At 42.1% G+C, this 27,971-nt stretch overlaps 1 protein-coding gene across 1 annotated transcript in view; it reads right to left on the bottom strand.

Moving 5' to 3' along the window:
* Con (leucine rich repeat protein connectin) overlaps positions 1-27,971 on the bottom strand; it is a 170,440-nt gene that overhangs the window by 7,276 nt on the left and 135,193 nt on the right. Inside the window, exon 3 of the mRNA XM_076800678.1 lies at positions 30-215. Within this exon, the coding sequence (XP_076656793.1) occupies positions 30-215 (186 nt within the window). The remainder of the gene's footprint in view (positions 1-29; positions 216-27,971) is intronic.

Below are 27,971 nucleotides of genomic sequence, written 5' to 3'. Positions count from 1 at the left end.
GTGGAACCGGTGTAAGCAGAACAACCCACTTGGATTTCGTGCAATCTCGAGAGCCTCGTTCCTTTCGAGGTCCGCGTTGTTGATCTTCTGCGATGCGTTATTGCTCTCCAGGAAGCAAGTGAGCTTCTCCAAGGCGTCCCGCAGGTTCGTGTTCTTCGTCTCGTTCCTCAAACCCCATATCCACGAGAGCTTGCAGTCGCAGATCAGTTTGTTGCCTGAAATCAGAAAGACGACGTTCGGTGAGTCACGTTTCATCATCACTTTATCAATATTTTGTCAAATGTTCGATCCATAATTTTCGTAACACAATATTCTCTAAATTTCAATGACATTATTTCAATCACCAGACTGTGGATTTTAATATGCATTTATGACGAAAATAAGACGTAATTTCGAACAGGGAAAAAATTAGAAAAATTGAAAAATGCTGTTATATTATTTTCATAATGTTAAACGTCAGATAGAAAATAGTTCGCTCCAATTTGTTGGAATTCAGATGGGAAATTTTTATTTTGCATGAAGATCCGCGGTCTACGAAATAATAAATATTTCTGGATTTGTTTGTATCGGAAAAATTAAATGGACAAGGAAATCGCAATGTTGTGAATCGTGTTTTTATTATGACAAATGGCGTCCTCATTTATTTAATGTCTCTGATGTTATTTCGTTCCACGTATCTCTTAATGCCACGGTACATTTTTTATTTGACCGTAACCTTCTTTTTGTAATATTTTCCGATCGAGCATATGCTTCAAGTGCTCACGTGGGATTTAAATTCGGGCATTGCGGTGGTTAAGGGTAAAAACTGATTTAGAGAGGATTAAAAGACAATAAATTTTTAACAACGTTTGCGTTATGGGGTTCTTATTATGCCGGAATGTGTATGGACGCTTTCCTTCGTTTTTTTTTTTTATTTATGGAAGAACGTAAATTTTTCCACAATTCGTTTTTATACGTTGCAACTGTAAATGTATTTTCACCGTATCACTATACACCGAACAACCGGTTTAACAGTGGGGGTAATACGAGTTCGTATAAAAAATTAAGGTTACGTATATTTCTGTAAACAGACTTTCCACTTTTATTTCATTTGAATTTACATTTTCATAATATTCCTTAATATAATATTCCAGAAAACCAGCTCGTAGATAACATAATAGGAAAATTTATAGAAAATGGGTAGTTGAAATATTATAAGTTTTTAATTGTCTCTGAGGTAAGGAATCCAATTACTGTGGGGAGTACCAATTACTGTGCCTATATTATACTTATTTTTAAAGCATAATTTCAAAAAAATATTACACATATATATTAACTGATTTTAATGAAAAAAATTAATATCTCTCTTTCAATATTCCTTATGCTTTAAAAATAGGTGTAATTAATACAGGCACAGTAATTGGTACGCCCACAGTAATTGGGTCCCTTACCCTAGGATTCAATATACTAATTCCAAATTTTGTGATCCGTTCTACCCCCTTTCGATAACTGTCGCGGGTTCAGGAACTCTTAGTGACACGAATCTGTGACAGTATAGATTTTCTCACGCGCTTTTATGGTCTGGAAGTGTTGCAGAGAGAAATAATGAGAGAGAATGAGATACGGATCTCGTTCAGAAGTCGAGAGTCCGAAGGACTCAGCAAGGGGTGTGTTCTATTCACTTTTCTTGAGGTAAAAGATGGGGGTGCGCTACAGGAGACCCGGCCATTCTTAACAGGTGGCGGATGTAGAACGCAATAGTTAAGTGCAGCAGGAAACATAAGAGTTATCGAGGCATTACTGTATTTTGTATTTTCCGAGATATTCCTCGTACACTGTCTCTAGTAATACTGACTTTTACAGCAACTTGTTCCGAGGATTTTCCTTTCATTCTTTTTTTCATATCTTTTTCCATTTCATACTTGCAATCGTTCTGTAATAGGTGTCTGATCGTGTTAATACACAGCAGAAAACAATTTACGAATTTCTTATTTACATTGCGATTACATACCAGTTTGGTTATCAACCTTCGAATGAAAAATAAAAATTTGTTTATTTCAAATTTCTAGCCGGTCAAATTTCGATATATGTAACTACATTGCGGATTTTCTGCATTTGTAATAAAAATGGGCGGACGTAATTTAACGTGGTTCGGCGCGGATCAAAGAACAGTATCTCCTGGCCGATATATGTCCCTACTGTTTTGGACATATATCGAGTAAAAACTGTATATAGGTTACTGTAACTGTTATCTCTCGGTTAACTGACCTTCTCTTATCCGTTTAAAGTGTATAAAATGTGACAGAAAAATTCGTGGCAAGACGGTACCGAGATGTTAAACGCGGTACTTGGGAGTAATGTTGTAGGAATTTGGTATTTCGAGATGATATCCTCCACTGGATATCTGCAGAACTCTCGAATGCTAATTCCAGAGATAATAGTTTAAGGTATTTAAATTCTATTCTCGAATATACACCCCTAAGAAAGCAGAGGGAGAGAGAGAGAGAGAGAGAGAGAAACAGGGAATGTCTACGAGGGTAGTAAAGGGGTGGAGTAACGTTTCGTAAACTGAGGAAGAAGCAGGGGTAGTTTTTACTGAATTGAAGATTAGAAAGGGGTGTTCCGCCACGGACAGAGTTCATTAACTCTGCAGTGGAACGTGGCACTATTTATTATTAATCTGCGGAGGGAGGGGACGAGACATCAACCGGGTGTTCTAATTTTCAAGGTGTGTTGTCATTAAATATAAACACACGAAGCAACCGTCGTGTTAATTTCTCAATGCAGAAAACAATGAACTTTGAAAACGAGAAATTAATTTTGTAATATCGTTCAACGAGTTTCCCCAGTTTCGCTAACGTCGGGCTGCATTCGTTGATGTATTATAAAATACATCATTCCATTAAAAAAAAAAGAACAAAGTTGACCTTCCTACGTCCTCTACGCGTCCACTCACCAAAATATGCCCCACTCGGTGCCATTCGAATTTACTCTGAAACATTTTTTGTTACAAGCATTTCTATTTCCTGATTCCACCTAGATTGTTCATTTAGGATAAAGTTCACGTAGGATAAATCCGAGTATCGTCTGCACGCGAATTTCATTCTTAATCGTTTGACTCTCGAACGTTCGATCGGTTGTTTTTAATAAAAACGCCGTTGGGGTACGGCGAGAGGCAATAAAATTCTCGTGTTACGGACGGGGAAGCTGTGTCGGCGTGAACTTTGAACCGGAAAAGGACCGGCGGAAGTCGAGGCGAGAGGCAGAAAGAAGCTCCTCCCGACAGTCGTGGAAGCCGTGGAAACACGGGAAAACTCGGAAAGCTGGTCTCATGCGGGGCTTTGGCCGCTCGTGTTCAGTAGGATATGCGGTCGTTGCGAGGACACATCGCAATCGCATGAATTTCTGAGAGTCGCCCGGGACGGAGTACGGGAAAGGCGGGCGTGTCGGCCCTTGCGCCACTGAATACATTATTAAACAATTAATTAAAATGGTCACAACAGGGCCTGGGCCCACCGCGACCATCGCGACAGGCCATCGGCCATATTCCTGAATTATTCAACCCGAGACGCTACCAACTCTTCGCCGGTCAAATTGGATTTGCCGGTTAAACAGAGCGAATTGATAATATTATTTCGACCTGCGAGTGACCTTCTCGCTTTAACACTCCTACGAAATTGTACTTCCTTATGGGGATGATCAATTATGTCCAATCGGTGTCACCGAGAAAGCACACACTCTTCAGTGTGAAGTGCAAGTACTTTCGATCCGAATTCTTTTTTTTTACGGTTAGAAGGATTATTTTGTTTAGAAACTGTTGATACTGTTCGATACGAGATATTAGGAGCGCCAAGATTAAATTTACTATGTTCGTTCAAATGTAATATAGATTTCTTTGAAGATCGTAAAGCGAGGCATTTTTGTAAATAATTTCTAAATTCTTGTAATTTTCCAAAACTTTTCAATAACTTTACAGAAAATGAGCAGCAGAAACTGTTAAAAAAAAACTAATTGCTTGTTGGTAGATACATTTAAATGAAAATATTTGGAAATGGCAAAGCTACTTTTATTATTGCACAATCCTGTGATGAACATTAACATAGATTTAAAGCAGAATATTTTAAATAGGGAAAATTACAAAAATTTAGCCTCTAATCGCATTGGTTAGCATAGGAACGGCTAGTTTGTAAATTATAGTTTCGGATATTTACAACAACAACGATTACAAACGAGAACACACAGAATACGCGTTTCACCTAGCACCTGAGAATAGTAGCAAAAATGCACATGTCCGCTTGCTTAATGGGCAGTGTTAATGGAGAGTGTTAATGGACGGTGTTAATGGAGGAAGGCTATTGGAGATCGCAATTAATTTTTTAACGTTCACCTTAGCACAAAAGCTCGGCGAGTGGGGGATTGTTCGACCGTGGGGGCAAGAACGAGCTCACGCTAAAAACCGGTGAGAGATTTCAGAAGCCACGGTTGGCTGGCTAGAAGAAGAACGAAACCGGGCCGAGTTTTCCGCGAACGTCTGCAAAACTCGCTGACCGCTGAAAAGACCGCGTGTAAGTCCTCCGTCCATGTGAGCTAAAACTAACCCCTGCAATTGAACTCTCTATCGGACCTTAAACGGCTTACAGACGGTACGATTTATCGTACAACTAATTGTACGACTAAAGTCCCTCCGACCGTTCGGAACGACAGTTACGCCGTTTCCGGTGCTTTTACAACTTGTATCAGGTTGTTGCATATGAAATGTCCGGTTTTACAATGCAAATTTTATGGAAGCGTTTCGATCAAGAAATACTATCACAGTCTACAAGTTCAACACTTTAAGGTACAGGTTCTAAAAATATTTATTTTCTTTTTCTTTTTTGTCACTTCCATTTTTTTAAAAGAAACCTTTTTAAACGCTTACGTCGATAGCCCCTTTAATTAGGAATTCAGTGACTATAATTACTCAAGGTCGTTCACGCTCACAGACAGAGAAAACGTATGAAAAGAAAGACTATTTTTGCTAATAAATATTTTTATGTCATCGTGTGTGAGCCTCCACTTGAGGTGCAAACGTTTGGCGACTCACCCTGTATAATTTTACTTTTAAATAAATTTTATTTCGTCGTGCATTCTTTTTATATGAGTGGAAAAACAGTATATCGACGAGAGTATTATTGTAATTACTGAATCCGGGATACTATTCATTGATAGTAAAAAAAATCCAAAATAGAGACGACAATTTTGTGGACGATAAGAAAAATTAATTTCTGTGATTTCTGTGAAAAATTATATTTCGCATAAAGATCCGCGGTCTGCTGGTTAGGTTTGGGTTGGGCTCTTTCTCGGAACCGTCCGTCGGCTGCCCTAAGGTCTGCGATACATAAACATAAACATAAACATTAGGTTCTTTCTCGGCCCAACGTTCGCGTCGACACAGTTTTTCTCTCTGTCCGTAACGAGAGAATTTCATTGCTTTTCGCGTTCTACAACGGGGTTTTTGGTTTCATTGAAAACAAAGGATCAGGGTTTAGGGAATCAAAGGATTAAGAATTACTTGCGACAATGGAGCGATTTTGTCCGAACACGTTGCTCTTAACCATTTCATCGAGTGCACTCTGCGAGCGATTGTTCGGGAACCCGCTACGGTGATACCGGTTACACGTGAGGTATTTTCGTGCGAACCGTATCTAATTTTCCGGAAAATCCAGCACCGCCCCGGTGGTTCAATTAAAGTGGTACCAACATGTAATGGTCCTCGAGACCGAGGGAACGAAATGGTCTTGGGGGCGTGGCTGAACGCCTTTTGTCAGCGAAAGTGTGATACTGCAGCGATACAGAGTCACTGTTCCCTTGATTTCATTGGTCTTTCAACAAGACTCAGAAATTAGAATCTTCCTCCGGCTGTATCGGAGGAAAACAGAAAACGTCAGAGAGCTAAAAACGCCAGGGACGAGGTACGGATTTTTATAAAAGTTCTGTAAAATTTCAAATTAAAAAAAAAGCAGTACAGCGTTTACTCGATATATGTCGCAAATACCTAGCTGATAAAAGTCCTAGAACTATCCCCACTGCCGTGACGTGTACCGAGACCCAGAGCTTCGCTGTCCTTTTTTACATTCGGCGTGAATCTCAATGGATCTTCTCGATGATATATGTCTCCGGGTAGATCCGTGTTTTGGACATATATCGAGTAAACAGTCTGTAGATGAAAATCCCGATCGAAACACGTACCTCACCGTCTCGTCCGGCATCCGAGGCAAAGTAGCCCGCTAACTGTTCCGTATTGGTGACAATAGGCGCGTCTTCGTCTAAGAAACGAGGATTTCCCGCCGAAAGATAACGGCCGCCGGTTGTTTCATTTTCGATTCAGCGGAGAAAGATTAACGGGAAGGCAACACCGTCGCGCTGCTGGGAGCGTAATGGATACGAGCTTGGTGATTGTTGCGTGGACAATGGCGCTTAGCAATTATTTTAAAGCGACGGTGGAAACAATGAGAGCCTCCCCCGCGCATAGTAACTCGCTCCATATTCGAGCTTTGAAGCTCGTAATGGCTCATAATGACGACAGAAGCGGTGACTAAAGACGAGCCAAGACAGACAACTGTCCCTGTCCCTTCAATCTCCATTTATCATGCTCTCATTGTTCCCCCGGCGCGGCTGTATCTGGTTAATTCGCGTTCTACAACCTGGGCCGTTACGGATGACACGAGCTTTGACTGTGTCAAGCTTTGAACCCTCCAGTTACGTGTCCCCCTCCCCTCAAAATTCAGGAAAAAGTCCGAACTACAATGTTTACTCTATATATGTCGCAAATGCTTAGCGGATAAACGTCCCAGAACTATCCCCACCGCCGCGGGGTATACCCCGTGAGAGCTCGGTCGCGTGGATCAAAGAATCTCCTGGCCGATATTTGTCAGTGGCTAGACCCGTGCTTTGGACATATATCGAGTAAACACTGTACACCCTGTAGATCGATATCGCACGCAATAAGATTCACGTTTTATTTTCGCGTTTATTTCCACGTGACGATAGAATTGACGAGGCTTCGGTGTAGAATCACTAATCAATATTTTACGCAAAATAGATAGTCGACGCATATTGTTCGACGGTTTCACAATGATCAGAATAATGTCTAGCAGGTGCACTCCAAGAGACACACGTTAAAACCAATATCATCTGGACGTGCGACACCTGTCAGTTCCAATAAAAACTCGTTCCGATCCTCAGAACCTAAATACAATGCCGGCATATTCGATTCGGTGTCATCGCTTGTGATTATACTTGTTTTCAAGTAACCGACGACCCTTCACTTAACGGTTCTCTTTTTTCGAGTGCTATTCTTGCGGTCGTATCGACAACATCAACGGAATGGTTGTTGTGCATTGACTTTTTTTTTATTTTCCAGTATAATACATTATACCGCAGATTTCTATGTAAAATAAAATTTGTCGCGAGCAACTACATTCATTTCTTATCTTTATCATTTTGACAAGTCGAAAATAATACAACTGTTAGGAAAATAGTTACGAATTTATGCAACCAGAAGCTAGCTCATTACATACAGGGTGTTCCATAAAATGTACACTCTATTTTTTAATGATCTCCAAAAACTTAATGTCAAAATATCAATTTTCGTCAGAATCAATTTATAAAATCCGTAATAGTAAAGTCCGTAATTACCCTAATCGCTGTCCCGTTTTATTCCGATACCTACGGGTAATTACGGACAGGAAGTTTAAGTTTTGCTTGTCGTAATATTTTCTATTAATTTTGCAAACAAATAGTTAAAGTTTTCTTGGTCAATTAAGAAAGGTTGCATAGTGCTAACTTATTAGCAGATGAATTCAATTTACGAATTCTCCCCTACAAAGACCAGGAAGGGGGAAAGCAAAATGCAAGAAAGGCACGTAAGGGGAATGTAAATAAGTACGAATAAATATTGCACCGTCGAAGAAACGGCATTAAATAACCAGCAAGAGAGAGATGTCGGAGAGAAATGCGAATTTCGATAGAGGGGCCCTCATTCCAGCCAGCGAATCGAATATTTCAAGCCGGTCGGATTTGCATTCATTCGCTTAATTTCGCGAGCTTCAATGACCACGCTCTCCGGCTAAGCATTTTCTCAATTTCACGATGAATCAGTCTCCCGGAGCGTCTCGGTGAACAGGAGAAGAAGTACGTCTTCTCTCTATATTATTTCGTTATTCTTTCACCGGCCATCATCGTCGCGCTTGTTTCAGCGGGCACGGTCTTTCAATTTCTAGGACGAGGTCCCGGAGGACTCGTCCGGCGAAACGGTCGCGGCCTTGAGGATATGAAAGATGGCAGGCTGAAACAAGCGGAGGAGAAAGCAGCCTGATGCTGTTTCAGTGTTTTGCCACAGAACCAATCTGGGATTACAATATTCGGCTCTGAACACGCCAACCTACCGCGCTTAGGTCTACTGGCATTTAGAGGTTTCGTCTAATTTCAAAGATTTTATAATCCTTTGATTCTCCAGCTCTTGATCCTTTCTTTTCAATAAAAAAAAAAAACTGCCGCTCAAGAAGTTTCTTCATTGAGCAATTTTAATGAGTTAAATGGTCTCGGATTCTTTCAACCCTTTGCACTCGAAGCTATTTTAACTCCAGAACATTTCTTCCCACCTAGAATATTGCCCTTCTTGCCGATATGTTTAGTAATGTATTAGATAGAAATTTAATAATGTGAAAAATATTTTGAATAGTGATACAGCAATTTTTAGTGGTGCCTTAGAGTCGCCATTCGAGTGCTAAGGGTTAATCTGCCTACCGTTTTTTGAATTTCACCTACTTTTATTACAAATATTATTGTTATAGTCCACTCATCATCGTCACCGTAGTGTAGGTCTATAAACAATCGCCGAGCGCACGCCAATTATAGTCGTAGAACCAAGTCTAGATTGAAAAGACATTCAGTACAGTCTCTACTCGATAAATGTCCCAAATATCTAGCACGTAATTGTCCGAGAACTATCCGCACTACCTAAACATAATGCCAGACCACTACTAATTCATTAACAAAACTTTCTCATTTTTCATTATTTTTTTATGGGACTATCGCCGACATATTCATGGCATTTTTCTAAAGAAAACGATACCAAATATAATTCCGGTGATATTTACTCGTGGGGATCTTCTGGTCGATAGTTGTCCCTGGCCGGCCCGTGTTCTGGACAATTATCGAGTAGCTCCGTCAGAGTTATCTGAACCGTGCGTTCTCGAGGAACAGACTCGGCGAGCACACAAAGGCGAGCTAGTTTTTGCGGATGATTTAGTGAAAACGAGAAAGCCTCGGAGCGACGTGGTGAAACGCCGACGAACAACTGATCGCCCAGTTTTCGCACAAAGATCGTCAAAGCCCGTGGAATCGAGCGTTCGTTGAGCAGAGGCTACCGGATGAACACTGTTGCGAATCTGAAGTGAGTTCGCCAGTCATCCGGAGATAAAAGACGCGCGAATGGTTACGAGCACGTCGATGTAAATTGCTGTTCGATTCTTCTCGATAACAGGAAAATTCGTACGGCCACGAAAATTACTCCGACAAGATTATATTCTTACGTACTTTTCCATTCTGTTTTCCTTCGTGCTATCCTGTCGGAAACGTTTTGCATAGTACCGCGCGCAAAAGTTTCCAGCCACGTATATTTTTCGCGTTACGTTTCAAAAGTAATATTTAAAAGAATTTTAACGAACATTCCAGCCAAGAACGCGGAAAGTAGAAGAAAACGGCGCGACAAGTAAATGCTGTTTATTCGTTTTTCCGTACTCTGTGAAAACTTTTTGAATATCGTTCTTGGAATATAAGGTTAAAAGTCTGTTTAGCTGGAAACTTCTGCACGACGCTGTATTTCTATTAGTTTCCTTCAATTTTTGAGATTAACAGTGGCTGGAAATTTCGTTAAATCCTTCGCACGCGATTCCTTAAAATTATTGGTTCCAGATTTTTTAATTTCACAATTACTGAAATTATAAAGATGGGAAATGATTAAATAAATAATATTTAGTAGAGCATGTATCCAGTTACTTTCAAGGCTCGGTAGGTGTACCGCCAATTAAACTGTTACAGAATTTACTCCGTATATGTCCTAGCCGATAAAAGTCCTAGAACCGTTCCCACTACCGCGGGGTATGCCCCGTGAGAGGCCACTAGATTTTTCTACCCTCTGCGTGGATCAAGGTATCTCCTGGCCGTTATATGTCCCTGGCTAGACCCGTGTTTTTTGGACATATATCGGGTAAACACTGTATTTGAAAATATGGCGTAGATTATGTTCTTGTGCGCTATTAAACAGGCATGCGCTAAACTGGTATCGACACGAAATCTATATTTTTTTAGCAGTTTTTAATGCAAAAGTTAAAAATACGTATTAGGATATTCCGCGTAGGAGCAAAATCTGCGAATGCAACGAGGCCGGTTCATCGGCACACGGTGCATCGTGTCTCCGGCCCGGAGGGGGGGACTATTCATTCGGTTTCATCACGATACAATCGATGATCGGTTCTCGATATGCCCCCTATCCTACAGCCGGATGAAAACATCGATGGAACCTGCGAGAAACATTCGCGGCACGCTCGGGGAGGAAAAAAAAAGGGAAGCGCCAGCCGTTCGCGTTGTCTTCCCTTTGATACGGCGCCCTTCGCGCCAGGGAATCTTTCCACCTGAAAACCACCCTTCAACGATATCACTGATTGAAAGCGTTTTGCGGTGGCAGCTACGCGCTGTTGGGAGACCGTCTCGCATCGGAATGCTGGGATGCGACAACTAGAAAATAAAGCGTCGGGGCTGATGGTGGTCGAACGGTGGCTCACGACTGAATGGGAACACGGAGGAATTGCAACTAACAAAGATTGGAAAAATTAATGATGTGCAAGTATATTTGAAAGTTCGCTTTCAGCTTGAGGAAATCCACAACTGCACTTTTGCGACAATCAGTTTCCTAATTCGTTGTCCATTTTAATCTAAGAGGCGTCTTCGTGATACAGAAGGTGGGAAACCGAAGACCCATTTTTCCTAAAAAATGCTGCGAATTGGAACGGCTCGGAAATCTTTAAAAAAATTTTCGTTGCGTGCTTTATGGTAAAAGCTTACAGGGTCCGATAACATTTTCTATTCACTGGAACTACGGTTCACGATCTACAATCGTGATCAACCGTAAGATGACTGGGAAGAAAAGATCCGGTGGTGGTTACACGACGGTTCCCGGCTAAATGGATACACGGGGAAATTTCGAGGAGGTCTCTGGAGTAATTTTCCAAGACCGTTTCCTCGAGGGCCTAATTCTTTCCTTCCTTTTATTGTCAGCTTCCCTGGCTATTCAAAGCGATGATCCTACATTATTCAATAAGACAGAAGATTTCGTCCTACATATTTAATGTACGGCAGTCGATAATAAAAGCGGAGGGTCCCTTTAACAGGTATATATTATACCTTAAGTATTAAACTTTAACGTATCGGTTCTGTTCGAAGAAAATGTGAGATGCAGTAGAAACTGTTTTTTATCGTATAATAAATAAACAGTCTTAAGACATGTATAGTACAACATTTTTTAACACTGTATAATGTGTACTCACTAATATTTAATAATGTAATATGTCTAGATGGTAAATATCACGTTTAACTCCAATGACCTTGACTTTGACATACGTTGTGAAGGACATCACTTTGAATGAATAACTTCTCCCTATATGTGTTTACATCGCTTGGCCTTACTATCCGAGATGATCGCAAAAAACTGCGAGGGTTTATGGGTGAATCGGCAACTCCTTCAAAACAATAGACAAGTTATACAGTGTTTACTCTGTATATGTCCCAAATTCCTAGACGATTCCTAGGCCCTTGAGGGGCCTCCAGAGCTTCGCTGTCCTTTTTTACATTCGGCGTGGGTCCTGGCCGATATATGTCCCTGGCTAGTCACTAATCTGCTACTGGCAAAGAGAGGGGGTAACTTCTTCCCCTGAATTCGAGTCAATTCCCCTAATCCAGCGACTCCGGTACTGTGTGGGCAGCATTGTGCGGACTTTGCTAATGGAATTTCAATGTCTACGAGTAAATACAGGTCAACAAATAATCAAACATTAAAGAAGCAATCTCATCTTGGTCAAGCTATTTTCTTAACTATCTATATCTATATTTAACTGTGCATATTTCTCTTAACGATTATGCAAATAGAGAGCTGCAGTACCGTTTGGCAAATATGGGTCGATAAACCAATACATGTTACGGAAACAGTCTCTACTATTTGATCAACCCTCAATCTTCTCGCACAATTTAAATTAAGTAGTATACGTGCAATATTAATTAGCTTCTTCAACTGCAAATGGAGTTTCTATGCCTTTCAGCAAGAGGTCGATACATCAATAAATATTCGGGGGCAGTTCCCGCTGTTTGATAAACGCTTCAGCATAATTTACATTAAATAGTTTACATTAAACTCTCCTCTTCTGAAGCATCGGCACCTCTAGGTCTTTTGAAGACGGAATTTCCTTTGCGAAAATGTTCTCCGCAGCTTCGTTAAGGAGTTATTAGCGAAAACACACGGACCAATCAGGGCGCGGCTACTGTGGACGGATTCCGGCTCGGCCAACGCCAACGCCGCACTCAACTGTAGCCGCGCTCTGATTGGGCCCTGCGTTTTCGTTAATATCTCCGTAACGAAGCCGCGGAGGACATTTTCGCAAAGGAAAAAGTTACTCCAAATGGCCTGGGGAATACAACATTTTTGGGACAGCCTGTATAAATTCGTCTAAAAGTTTCTGAAACCCGGGGAATTTTGATATTCTTCTCGGACAAGAGTTTCATTATCTACGAGCACTTTATCGTGCGTCATGTAGATCTCCGCGAGGAAAGTCGACATTTCTCGCAAACGTTCGCGCCGGTTTAACGAATAATTTGTCGGGAAAGCCATCGCGTGGGTTCTCTTTCGGCGCGTCGTTTCATCTGGGCGGAAAGTAGGTTTCAGTCAGAGAAAACATTCGCGACAGTTCAAAGGAGGGAATGCTAGCCGTGCAAGCGCTACTCCCCTTTTGATCCCTCATCCCTGGCATCAGGATTTCGCCTCGATATCGCCGGTCTCGATTGAAAATAGCTCGAGCTTTTGCTCGACGAAAAGATCCGACGAGAAATTCCGAGACGTCGAGTGCGGTCTATCGATGGCTCTTTATGAAATAATAAAACAATTTGGCGGGATTTCTCGCCACGAGTTCCTCTCCCGTGCAGTTTCGCCGAAATTATACCTTTCACGTGCAAATCATTTTGTACAGGGGGTACATTCGAAAAAGGGACGATTCTACGTGAAGAAATATGTCGAAAATGTAGAATAACATTTGTTCATACTGAGATCTTGTTTTCGAGAAAATCGTAGAAATTCGGTAAAGGGACAAATGAAATTTTGACGAATTAATTTCCCGCGTATTTCCACGCGGTTGAAATACAGACGTTGTTAGAACCGGGCTCGATTAATCAAGAAATATTATGGCAAAATTATTCTCCGGCGGCATTCGCCGCCAAAATTGCAGGTACGCAATACCGCAGTTTAAATAGTATTCCCCTTCCCATTTTCGGCAGGTTTGTACACGTTTGAATGAAATCTGATTGGCGACGCGATGTCGACGGCCGAACGACGGGTGTAATTATGAATTTTCTGCAGAGAGGATCGATACACGGTGAATGGGTCTTGATGAAATGTTTTATGCTCCATTTTCTTCTCCCTTCAAAATTAGTAAAGACAGATTGACATCTAATTATAGCTGGCACTCGAAATTTCAAATCTACTCGGCACTATTCAGTCTTCGATGCGTAATTTCGCCGATTTCAGCAACGATGAGTTCACCATTCAATTAGATATAATTTAGGGGTAGATGTGCACCGGTCGCATAAACGCTGATTACGATTAGATTTCTATGGAAAATAGTTCTCGAAAAAATGTTTAACCTTCCATCTATAATTATTCATATTGATAGAAGTAAAACTCGAAGTTGGAAGTTGAAATTATATTTTGGTATCTGCAAAAATATTTTCTAGCCCAATCGATACTAGGTTAGAATTTGTCACGGTGACAGAAGTAAATTTAGAAACAAATTCTACATACCAATGGTAAATGTAGTAACACAGCTGGACTTTAAAGGGACCCAATTCCTGTATCTGTATTAATTATACTTATTTTTAAAGTGTATATTACATTTTTCTCATTAAAATCAGTTAATATATATTTTTTACATACCTCGATTTTAATATTCGTTATTTCTTTAAAAATAAGTATAATTAAAACAGGCAGAGTGATTGGTACACCCCCAGTAATTGGCTCCCCTACTATTTTGAGATCTGTTTGACCCCCTCAACGTGGATTACCAACAAGAAATGACGTAGCAAATAACCGATTGAAATCGACGTGCTGGTCGTAAGGAAAAAATCGGCGGCCCATCCGATATGTTCAATAACCAGAAACACGTCGAAACTTTCGCTCCGCTTCGGAAGCCGGAAACGTCCCGACGGAAAGAGCATTTTTCACGATACACCGTATCAAACTCCGGGTATTTCCCACGAGGAGACTCGCGGCGTTTGATTATTGATAGGCAATGCTAGCCGGTTAGGCAGGTAGGAACCGTTCGAACACAGTTTTCTCGGCATCTTCCCGGCCGAGCGACCGACATCTTCCCGGCCGAGCGACCGACATCTTCATAGTCCTTTTGATCCTTCGGCCAGCCAGAGGACACCGAAGATCGATTGTCCTCCCGGCGGAATGAAAGCCCGGCGAAAGAGTCGTCGCGACGGAGCCAGGAGTGAAATAAGGAAAAGTTCTTTGCCCCCGTCGCGAATTCTCCTCGGTCCTCTCTTCGTGACCTTATCCGCTCGGCTCCCTTTTGCCCTAGAACCGTCGGGGACTTAGGAATTTTCATCCATGTACGTCCGGCCGGATCTTTAACCGGGTCTCTCCTTATTGGACGATTCTTATTCCTCTTTCCCTTTTGTCGGACTGCTTTATGCGAAAGACCGACCGCGAGACGACACTGTTCGAGCACGATCCAGAATCGATCGACCGTTCACAAAACCGGGATCGTTGTACACTGTCCGGGATAAATCCGGAATTTTCTTCGGGGTGTTTCATAAATACGATGTAAGTGAGATGTAAGGATAAATAAAGCAATTGTTGATAAGGTAACTGACTATGCAGTGTAGCCTGATCAGGGGAATCTAGGGGAAAAGGTTACCCCCTCCCTGTCAGTGGATTAGTCACGTGACCGGGGCGGAAGCGTGGGGGAACAGCGTCGTGGAAGGGGAAGGTAGAGTGGGGAGGGCACTACGTAAGCCGGTGCTGGACACGGGTGGGGCCCCTCAAACGCTTGCTTCCCCCACCAACATCTAGTGTCCTTGCTCCACCGCATGTAGCACCGTAGCAATACGCGAAGCGCGTCCTTTCTCCATGGTAACGGGCGCTCACCGGATAGGGGATAGCGGGAACTACCGTGGGGACGGTTTTGTCTCAATTTAGGCAAATGTGCCCAGCCCTGGTGTAAGCCACCAATCAGCGAACAAAGGTGGAAATGTTAGCCATGAACCGAGAATACGACCGAAGAGCAGCCGTGGGTTAGGTCTGGGTAAGTAACAGTGTCGTCAATTGTCAAAATTGATTATCTTGACTTAAACTCGTTAATTTACTCTACAGATTTGATCACCCCTATTAACAACCGTAAGCTAAACACACATATCATTACAAAACAGTTAAATTTCACGGGTTAATGCGACTGTGCGACGATCCTGTGTGTCACTTTAGTCCCTAGAACTTCTAACGGAAATGTTCCTCCATGTCAGAACCGGTTGAACAAACCGCCGAGAACGAACGTGAGACAAATTTGAAATTCGAACCGGGTATCCCGTGTTATTGACAGAGAATTAGCGAGAACCAGCTAATGACTCGGAAGAGAAAAAAACGGTTCTTTTCGCGGCGTAACGACGTGCAATTTCTGTCTGCCACGCGAAGCTGATAAATACATAAATCGCGACACTGATAATTCCGTTAGCGGTGTTTATTAAACTACGCCGGAATTCCGATTCTTGTGAAATAATCGCGGCAGAGGCTAACGAGGGTTAATCGTGTCAACTTCGACAAAACGTCCATTAATTCTGGAATTAAAGTCCGCCCACGTGCGCTCTCGCACACGCCCTGAATATTTATCGGCGGAGGGGTGGCGGAGGAGAGCCGAGGGGTGGAAAGCCGGCACTACCGGGTTCTCTGCGTTTTTATCCCCTCCCTCCTTTCTTTTTTTTTTTTTTTTTTGAACGGATATCCTCTCCTCGAAGCGGTGTTCATGGTTATTGACTAGCAAAGAGATACGATATTTCCTGCTTTTACCTGCCATTGTTCCTGCACCTTTGTGTGTCCTGGCTCGATGAATAATAAGCAACGAGAATAAATGGGGGGAACCGTTCGCGAATTATCTTGCCAGAGAGAATTCGCCGATGCGAAATAATCGCCACCGGCTAATGCAACGCGCGTTCAAAGACGAGAGATACAGGTCGGGTCAAAAGTCGCGAAGGGCTCTGACAATAACTTTTTTTTTTTAAATTAAGTCCTTATTTATTTTTCTTCCTTTCTATATAAGATAGTGTGAGGGAAGTTTTGGAGAATCGTGGCGAAAACTGGAACCCAATATGAACACCCGATATGTTTTACTTCCAAATTAATGTTACGAATTGAAAGGAATTCTTTTTATATAGGTTTGTTTAAAGTTGAAAACCTGAATATCCACACTTAATTGTGTAAAATCGCCAGGACGATGATCTCTCGGTGATGGCGATCGTGATTGGCAAATGTATTGACAGGCGTCGCTATCGTTAGGTCGACACTCCTCCTTTCCAGGTCATTAAATAATCATAGAATCACTCGCTACAGGTGAGCCGGTCGCGTTGGCCCGTACGATAAATCGTCTATTAACGGTAGGCCGGGCAATTATCCGACAGGACCGATACTCTCATTATCAATATTCATTTTTGACCGGATACGGTCAACTAATGGGCGGCCGACCACGAAGGAGAACAACGGGATCCCATCGACGGTTTATTTCGCGCGAACGCGATTTATTTTCGACTATGAATAATAAATGCCGAGTCCCGGACGCGTCGAAATACGGGGTCCGACCGATCGCGTCTGACGCGGCTGAATATTCATACGTCGTTCCGACCTCCGCATCGGTATATCATCTTTAGTCTAGCTCTCGAGCGAACTTTAATAATTCCGCTCCCGAAGAGCAAATCGGCGGAACGATTGACACTTTTTGTTTTTTATTTTTTTTTTTTTTGCTCCCCCTTCGTCGTTTCGGCAAATCGGGGCGAAATATTGTTGTTGATCGACTGACAAAGCAACTTCGAAACTTGTTCTTTCGCAATAGCTCCCGGACGATTTGATGCCGGTGTTTTTTTTTTTTAACGAAAGTGTGAGAGGGGGAGAGATAGCCGTGTGTCGTCAGACTTTGAAATTCGACGGAAGCAAACAAGGGTTGTTTGGATTGCGAGAGAGGGGGTCTTTGAGCAAATTTCGAACCACCCAATTATACCTTTCAGAAGAATCTTTGACCGAATTTAAACCTGTCAAGCTCCTTTCGATCCCCGCAGGAAATTTGCATCCTTGAAGGTTCCTTCGGCGCGGATGCAAATGAAGATCGTTAGAAGCATGAAAAAGTGACGTACAGACGGAAGTAGGTCGCATTACGTTTTTCTCAACGCGTAACTTGCCGGTCCCTTTCTTACGCAGGCTCCCAGTGAAAGCCGTTTAATTTTTGTAGTCGCCCCAACTTCTATTTGATACTCGATGTATGTCAAAAACACGGTTCTAGCCAGGGACATATATCGGCCAGGAGATTTGTGAGTATAGCCTCTGGAGGCCTTGGTTCAGTGGGGATAGTTCTGGGACTTTTATCGGCTAGGCATTTGGGACAAATATAGTGTAAACACTCCAGCTTCACTGGAAACAAAATTTTTGAAAAAATTACAACTGGTCGGAATTACAGAGAAAATACCAAAAATTCATAACTTTTTCATGTGGGCCTGTATTGAAAATTGTTCATTATATTAGATATAGATTATACGTATTCTGAAAATTTCGCAGTTGAAATTTCCAGGTGATTAAAGGCACATTTTAGTAATCTGTCACTAGTAATTTTTCAACTTTTATATCGGTAAATCGAGTGATGGATTCTTCATCTTTATTAAAAGAAGACTCTGCGTTCTCGTTATTGATTTTTCAAAATAGAATTACGTCCGATAGCGATGCATTAATCTTAATATTCTGGAGCTCGTTAACAAGCCGTGAACAATTTTTCTCGTAATCGTCTCCCCCTCGTGATTATTTCCGTATTATTCCGCGAGACCTGTCCGCTGGTTATCAACCTAGTTTATTTCCCGCGTTTTATTTCCTTTTCGCGTCTTTCGCTCTGGCCACGTTTATCTGTTGCTCCCGATCGAAGTGACGATGACAGGAACGGTGACAAAAGGGGAACTTGTCCGCCAGTAATGACACCTTTAGAGCGTCATATTTGCACGACACTGTACACCATGAATCATAGATACGCTGTTCCTGCCCTTTTCAACGCGCGTTTCTTTGCCGTGTGTCACGGTTCGCACATTCCTAAGTGGGTCATCAGCGATGATGAATCTTCACGCAACTTGGCGAGAGAGCAACGCTCCCTTTTAAAAAGCCTCGCCAGCTTTTTGGCCGAAACCGCGACTTTCGGCTGTCAACATTTCCAAGAAAAATTCAACATAGAAAACCCTGCGGAATTTGCTATCCCAATACCTTATTTATCCCCACTAATTAAATATATTCAATTTAAATTAAAAATATTTATCCCCACTACGGGATTAGGTATACCAACGAGACAAAATTTGTTTGCTCTCAATTATTTTTTTTTTATCAATTTATATTATAATTCTTCAAATATGTATAATATATTGTAAGAAAATGTACCATGTTGCTAATGACCTTTGATGTTGAAGCAACATTAAACAATTAAATTATATATATATATAATTCTTTTTTAACACTGTAGCTGGAATCTGCTCTATTATCTTGCGTGTTCTACAAATATCCAAAAAACTAAGCACACATAATAGGGATAAGTTGTTCAGACCTTGACAACATATCTGTGAGCAGAACCATTTTCTAAATAATTACTAAATTTACTTTTGTCTGTTGTTTGCTTTTTAAAAATAAACTGTCGATTCTCTGGCCCTTTCAGCAGTTTTCTCCATTATTTAACGACATGCAGATATTTATGAAAATTCATGAATTCATGAGTCGAGTAGAATTGAAGTTATGCGTGTTGGCCCCCCTCGCCGACGAATGTATGATAACTGGTAGCCGACTGACCGAAACATTGAATTGTTTAATAGATATTGTCTGGTGTCCTCGGGTGACCGATGCGGTTAAACGACACTGAAAAGAGCCAGTCGCACCGGGAGAATGTACTTTGTAGGAATAGGTAGGCCATTCAGAATTCATGGCGTGCAAATGTTCCGAAGCGCAGACTCTTCCCGCGCCATTCGACGGGGAATTGTCGTTGTTTGGTTCTTTAAATATTTTATTTCGAATCTCGTACTTACAAAGTGGATACCGGGACTGCGCCGCTAAAGAATTCTACGGTGTATCGCTGAAACACGGCACCCAACGGACTAATACAGTATTAAATCCATAGTTGGACCTGAAGCAAGCTTTGATTCAGCACGGGCCGGAAATTGAAAAGAAATAAAGGGGAAGGTAGTAACGACTGCTGGGACAACATTTATAACAATTGTCAAAACATTGTTGTGCCTTCCATCCTCCATCTAGGTTTCACTTTATATGGCTGAGATTCGCTATAAAACATTTGTTCACCGTGGCCCCATTATATGCGACCAGTCGCATTATGTAATATGTTACCAAATGAATGTTTGGATGACACGTATCAAACGTTCTCTTAGATGTGCTCTCGTCGGGCCAACATTGTCGCTCAGAAATTTTTCATTATTTATCGGGTGAATAATAAATCCTGCAAGACACTCGTTACTAGACTGCGGATTTTTATGCGAAATACAAATTTTCTGCTTCAATTACAAGCTAATGGAACCAAATACAGTGGTTACTCGATATATGACGCAAAGATCTAGACGATAAAAGTCCTAGAACTATCCCCATTACCCCGTGAGGGGCATGAGGCTCGGTCGACCTTGATCTATCTAATATACTAATCCAATAACAAAACTTCTTTATTTTTCATTATTTTTTTTTTGTGGGACTTTCACCAACGTATTTGTAGAATTTTTCTGATTAAAATGATACCAAACACGATATCAATCATGAAGTAACTTTCATGGTTCATTACAGAAATAATTGTTATCGAAATTATATTATATTTGGTAGTAAAAAAATGTAAAAAAGTAAAAAAAAGATCACGTAACATTGAAATTTCATCTAAAAAACAACAACACAACGGAGAACGTTTATTTCGTTGTCTCGTTTCGACAAAGAGATCCCTGTCAATTATGAAATATTTCGACCAGTCGGCGTTTCACCGACAGTTCGTTCTACAGATTGCAAATAGTTTGATCAATTTCAGCTTAACGAAGGCAACTACCCAGAAATGAAGCTGAATGAAGAGCGTCCTTCCGAAGGATTCCAATAGCCGCGCTCGGGATCAACAGGGGCAGCGAGAATAGGGATCGAAAAAGAAAAGGGAGAAAAAGGAGCAGACGGAATGCTGCGAATCGGCCGAGAATCCTCGATTGAATCCTACGCCGAATTTCACCGGTTTCTCCCTTTCTCTTTGACGGCTATTTCGTTTTTTGGTTTTTTGGTTTTTTTCCTTCTCTTTGTTTTACTCTCCTACTTTCCCCGACGCGCTCTCTGCCGTCGTCCTCCCCGTTCCTCCATTATCGGTTTCGTGTTCACGCTATAAATGCAAACGCGCGGCCGCACGCTATTCACCGCGAAACAAAACGGGCCACGATAACGAATGGAAAAGTTGCGGCGCCGGCCACCGTAAACTGCGCAGCTTGCTAGTCGAAGATTAATTCGGGAATTAGCGGTGGCGCGTCGATATTGGTACAGCGGGAGGACAAATAGATTAACGAAATGAATCTTGGGCCGGTGGACACACGTTGTTCGAACTTCTGTTTCTTTTCCGGCAAACGGTAAAGGATTTTCCTTTTTCCCCTATTTCTTTTCGTTTTTGTTTTTGTTCTCCTTTTTCGGTGCACTTCAGCGCGATCAACCCGCTGCTTCGCGCTTCTTCTCTCGCGGCTCCGTTCGTCGACGTGTTAGGCTCATTATTGTTGGCAATTGGCCGGAAACCAATACAGTGTTTACTCTATATATGTCCCAAATGCCTAGCCGATAAAAGTCCCAGAATTATCCCCACTGCCGCGGAGGCCTTTAGAGCTTCGCTGTCCTTTTCTACGTTCGGCGTGGATCAAAATGGTATCTCCTGGCCGATATATGTCCGTGTTTTGGACTTACATCATTTCAATGTTGATGCCGAATTCTTTCGGTACTTTCTTTTTTGTAGAAACGTATTGCTCTAGAAACAAAATATTTAATATTAGAACTCTGTTGAAAATCGTTGTTTGAAATGGAAAACTTGCGATAAAATATTATCAGAACAAAATAATTCTTCAGTAGCGGGTGTCGTTCAAGAATGCAAAATTTGAAGCTGTTTATATAGCTATTTATATTACTGGATTGGAAGCATACCTGCATGCCTACTTGAATTCCCACTGGGTCTTATGCAGGTAAGAGCAATTATGCAGTTGTAACAATAGGCGAGTCCAGTTAATGTTTGACCGCGACCCTTGTAACACGTTGCGTTGAACTGAATCGGAGGACATGAAATATTGTCGTCACGTGTAACTGTTATGAAATATAAGTTAGGGCAAACGAACATGCCGCCGAACGGACGCGTTTGTTGTTTGATGCCTATTCACTACAGCTGCCGTTGCGTCGTTGCCAAGATAGACACTGGAACTGCATGTACGGATTGGTGAACTGTTAGAGCCGCCGGTGTTTCGGTACACCAATCAGCTATTCAGCTTCTGGACTAATGGATTAACCTTCAACCAGAAAAGCGAAACGGTTGTTGCGAGGTCTAATGGGATGGCCTCGATTTGATTCTGACAGAAAGTACAGGCACCTAAGTCAATACGCGCGAAGTTGGGGTACCAAACTGCCGGGATAAATGAAAATCAAACAACTGGTAATTGAATTGCCGTTATCATTATTTACCATCGCGGAGCACGGACATCGATATATTTCGCTCTGACCACCGCTAATTTGTTGATAATCGGGGTTTACTTCGTAAAATCAATAACACAAATATCTATATCAATATCGGCGATAAACAGCCGCTGTCAAGTAATTGATAGCCTGCAGATTATATGACAACGTCAATTTGTTTCGCTTCAATCTACAGCGGGGAGCAAAATCGAACGGATGAAATCATTAAGAAAATCAGTGTCCGTGTATTCAGTATTAAATAATTATATTTTCAAAATATGCACACGCATAAATGCATAAAATGCGCAATTAACAATTATAAGAAAGCAGCCGGCTATCAGAGCGCACGAAAAAAATTTGTTCAGCAGAGCATTTCACCCGGTCGATTTTAGGGTAACCTTTGATGCAATTATGCAAATAACTTCGGAATATTCCGGTTAATATTGCGCGGCAGTGGATCGTGAATTTTAATACGTAGGTTTTTCAAGCATGCGAAAATATCGCGTACTCGCGCGTGGTCTTTGTTTTATTACTGACAGAAAAAAAAAGGAAAAAGAGGGAGAGAGAGATACCAGGAACGTGGTTCTCGTATTTATCCGATGGCGTGTGCATTCCTGTTTCCTGCGGGGAAACATTCCTGCGTGCGCTGAATACGAGCGCAGCAGCTACAAAATCCTTCCAAGGATCCTTCTTTACATAAGAATATTTCCTTCTTCTCTCTGTTCCTTGCCGTTATTTGCGCCCTACAAAGTAGCTGCGCTGCCTACCAGTAATTATAATTTCCAGTATCAGGCAAAGCGAACACAAAATTCTTTATTTCCATTCCACCGTCCGCGCCATACTTCGCCGCGTCTCGTTCCACTTTCTCGCAAATGGGCGAAGAAAACTTGCGCCAAGGAATCCGTCGACTAGGCTGTGCATCATTATGCATTTATGACCACTAGTTTTTTCATACTACTTTTGTCACGAGATATCGTCTATATTAACGAAAGAAATTTTTATCGCAATCCCTAATTTAGAAAATAATTGATCAAGTTAGAAACCTACGAAAGTCCACAATTCGTACTAATCTTCGCTACGCGCGGGTTAAACTTTATCTCAGGGGACCACAAATTTTGGACTTATTTTTGTAGGAGCCTGTAGATCTTGACGAGCAAATGTCAAAAAACCAAGTTTTAACGTTAGGAATTGACTGGTTCGGAAGTTATGCGTGTTTAACACTAGGCTTACGGAGCACTAGATAATTAACTAGACTATAATAAACTAGATTATAATAATAAGAAGAATGTGTCTATCCAAGTTTTTCAGCCATTTTTCAGATAATATATACCTAAAGAAATAAATTTGTTGAGTAATTCCACGCAGGTGGATCTTCACAATCTCAATAATCGTAAATTGAAAATATTAGAATCCACCATTTTAACGGGTCCCGTAAACCTAGTGTCAAAGTTAAGCGATTTCAAGCGTTTTTGACAGGTAAAGACCGCCGCCATGTTGGTATGTGCTCGGACATCGTCCAGTGACCGATTTAGAAAAGATTATTCGTTCCCTAACACTTGTGAACAAGGGTGTACGTCTCTTCGAGACATTGTCAACAAGCTGCTGACAGTGTATTAATGGTGCAAGTGGATAGAGCTAGTTTACACGCAGGGTTCACGGTACCGTCAATCATTGTGTGTACATACGCGTAAACGGTATCGACAGATCGGCGGGCTATTTAAATCTCATGACAGGCGGTCGCGTAAGATCCCGTCACCGGGAAGACGATGCGCTGTCGATACGCGCCGCTTAGGAAAAATTGAATACGTGCCTTGTGTCCGAACATGGGTTTCAGCGAGGAAAACAGAGTGTGAGAGAGAGAGAGAAAGCGAGAGAGAGAGAGAGAGAGAGGGGGAGAAAGGGTGCCGCTGCGTTTTCTCCCCCATCCTCTTTGATCGCGGTATCGGTAATCGGATCGAATCGGTGCAACGATACCCTTGACCGTATCCAGTTTCGATTTTCCGTGAAAGCTGCCGACAGAAGCTTTTCCGCGGCTTCCTGATCAACGGTGGCACAGGGAGTAGGGAAACAAGGGGGGAAACGGTAGGATGGCACATGCCTCCTCCCGATAGGTTTCCGCCAGCAAGAATTATTTAACGATCGGCATTTCCCGTTGAATGGCTGAGAGACAGTATTGGCAGAAAGAAAACGCGATATCCGTATCGAATTTTAATCCCGCGCATATTCGCTTTGACGGTCTTTCGACGAAACGAAACGACGTTACCGGTTTTCCTGATCCCTCCCCTCTCCGCCCCTCTCCACCTACCTCCTCCAGCACTCTGATTTTATTCCCGAGCATTTTCTTTCTCCCTCGAAGATCCCTGCATTTTCCTTCCCTCGGACGGCACCGTCGCGTCGTCTTCGCTGTTCATCAAATTTTCCGTCTTTCGTTAATTCCCGTTTCCCTTTGACCTCTCCGCGGTGCTTTTTGAGCACTACCCCATCGAATTTGTTCCCTCGCGGTCGCCGCGGCCGGTTACATCAGCCGTTTGTCGCTTTCATGTTTGTCTTGGCCTTTGCAGCGGCGGCTCTTCTCCGCGCGGAACGTTCCCCTCACTTTGACCCGCTTTTCACCTCCAGTAATAATAATTACACGTTTCATCGAATCAGTTCGCCTTTTCACAATCAACCTTTGTTCCTTTATTCATGGCGCTCTGTTACCGAGAGTCGCATCCGTTATACCGTGTAACGACCGCTGACGCCCGCGTCGCGTCGTTCGAATTTCTACGGTTAATGGCCGCTGGCTCACTTGCGACGTTCAACTTCACAGATTTTTAATAGTTACACACGATAATTAAAGTGGCGTTCCGGTTAACACTTTCACTGCTGGTAATACAATTCTTCGCCTGTCTTTGAAAATGAACCATTTCATAGAGCGAGATTCTTGTTGTGGATTGGACGATCGGCAAACGGCAGCGCCATCTTGCGTACGGTGGCGGTTTGAGTGGAGATCGCGCGAACTAACCTCAAACTCTCCAGACTACTGGAAGACTTGCCAGGATTTGTTTCTAACAAATCTAATTTAGAACATTTTTTGGTAAAAATTGCTCTCGAAGGTAGTCGCCGGTTTTGTAGCATTAATTCGTTCTCCGTATATTTTATCGGTGACAATGTATTTTTTCATGTAGATTAGTTCTCTCCGTTTCTCTCAATCCTTTTTTCCGTAGAAGAAGCTCTCGAAAAAAGATAACTGGTTTCGCTCGGTAGTACCACGCTTCTCCGGCGATGTTTTCGTTCCATTCGAGTTTTCTACCCTTTTTTGCGGCGGACCGTCGCGTCGTACGCCGCGGCGTTAAAACATTTGCACATTTTTATCCGACCGAGTAAGTGCTGGAACGGGTAGACAATGAAATCGATAAGTGCCGGGTTCACTCAGAGCCCCTATTGCGTGATATCGCGAAATATCGCGGCAACACGCGTTTCCAGACAGATATTTCACGCGGAAGCGACGCGGCGGTAGAGGGAATACTTATGTGCATGTGCCGTCGTTACGTTTCAGTCATCTGTACAGATACGTTCGCACGATCAAACATTCTATCCTCGGCTTCGATATTATTAGTTATTAAACAATTCGATTATCGCAGTAACAACGATCGACAATATTCAAGTAATTTATTCAATGAAACGGACACCGAGATAAAGTTATGACTAGACTGCGGATCTTTATGAAAAATAAAATTTGTGTGCACTAATTCCAAGGTTGTCTAGGCTGCCAGTTTAGACAGAATTGATTAGAAACAAAAAATAACCGTTCGCTTCGATTTCTGATGTGGACAATGTTTCGGAAATTAGATTGTCGAAGCACTTATTGAAGCAGTGTATGGCACGAAGTACGATCGACTCTATAATACGTAGTTTATGCGTGGTCGGTATCCTAACGCTTCTGCCCGAAAGAGGGAGAGAGAGAGAGGTACTGTGCAAGTTAATCAACCCAACTGTAAGTTTCAAAGTAAAGGGCTTCGAAACCAAATAAATTCCTCGAGACAGGTACACAGAATTACGACGACGGGAGGAACCAAGCTCAGAACTCCGTGAAACTCGATCATCAATTTTCGATTAATTAAACAATCGTAAAAGCGAAAGATCCTCGGACCGGGTGAGCCACGAATGCGCGTGACTGCCGCAACCTGCGCCTTCCTCAGGAAGATCCGCTCAACTTCCGGAAGTTTGGCCGCCGTTAAATCCTCGTTACCCCGAAGATTAATCCGCGCTGCCGGCGCCGCGAGGCCTGAACTCTTACCCGCGTAACAGGACGTGTAATGTGTGCAATTCATCAAAAGCCAATTATTAATTCCGCTCGCTGTGTAGCTCCCGGTCGAATCTATGTATGTACATTCCCACAAGCAAAACATCGTTCCGTGCGTTCGGTTAATTAAAAACCAGCTGACCCTCATCAAGCAAAGCCCCAGTTCGAATTCGTTTGCTGTTCTTCTTTTCCCTCATTTTTTTCCATCGTTTCCCGCTCAATCGGAGAAACTGTTTGCACCATTTTCTTTCCAACTCGAAATTGCACGTTCTTCCTCAAACAGGAAGTACATGCAACATTTATGGGAGACCCTGTATATATTAACTGATTTTAATGGAAAAAAATTAATATTTCTTTTTAAATATGCGGTATGTTTTAAAAATACGTAGAATTAATGTAGAAACAGTAATTGGTGCCCCCGCAGTAATTGGGTTCCTTGCCCTATCACAATTTTTGTATTTGTATTTTATACAACTCATACAAATCATAAGTTTAGTTACCGAGACAGAAACAAATACTATATCTTAAATAACAATGTAAACAGCATTTTCATTTTCAAAAATTATCGTGGAATAATGTTATTCGCAAAATTTCAGTATTATTTCGAACGCGAGTATTTTAAAAATTTAGACGCTAAATACAAGTTGAAAGCGTGCGCGTTCCGACAAGTCTTGAGAACGTTAAAAGAGTGCGTAAAGTATCGCGGGCAAGGCTCTTGCCGCCCGCCGAAATGCTAGTAGAAAAGAAAAAGAAAAAACAATGTAATTTTCAGTTCACCAGGGTTCCGCGATAAAAGGCATTAAACATTTCCCGGCAAAGCCTTCCATTACGAAATCGAATTTATTTCAGTTCGTTCATGAAACATGCATACCCCGTTGCGCGCTGGATTTTCCACGGTACATCGGACCAGCCGATATTTAATTCGCGAGCTTAATGAACGCGTGGAAAAACCTCGGAGTTTAATACACATGTATCAGGATCGTGCGACACCGGCGGTTTTATTCAGCTGCATTCTTCAGGTTCCGCCGCTTGGCTTACGTGTCCCCCTAGTTTATTGAATTCTAACTAATATATTTCAGCAGGCTTTGCATCAAATTATTTCATTCGATTCGCAAGACACGGAAGTGCAATTGATCCAAGAAGTGAATTTGCCATTCTAGAGAAATAGATTCGTTGAATGCCTGGGAAATTGTTAAAGTTTTGCGGTAAACATGCAAGTTTCGTGCTAACGTGTTGCAGGTCCGAACACGTTTCGCAAGATCTGGGGAGGGGAGGGGAGGCAGGCCGGGTTCTAATGCGGGGCATTCCGTTCGAAATTTATCACGCAAGATTTTCTAACGAATCGCCGTGACTATCCTATGAGACACGGAACGACCGCTAAAACCTTCTTCAGAATTCGCGCACGAACTTCTCGGCTAAATTGAAATTCTAGATTTAAGAGCGGTGCTCGGC

The sequence above is a fragment of the Halictus rubicundus genome, chromosome 15 (genome assembly GCF_050948215.1).
Source record: "Halictus rubicundus isolate RS-2024b chromosome 15, iyHalRubi1_principal, whole genome shotgun sequence".
NCBI classification, from domain to species: domain Eukaryota; kingdom Metazoa; phylum Arthropoda; class Insecta; order Hymenoptera; family Halictidae; genus Halictus; species Halictus rubicundus.
This window is presented reverse-complemented; position numbering and strand designations above follow the sequence as displayed.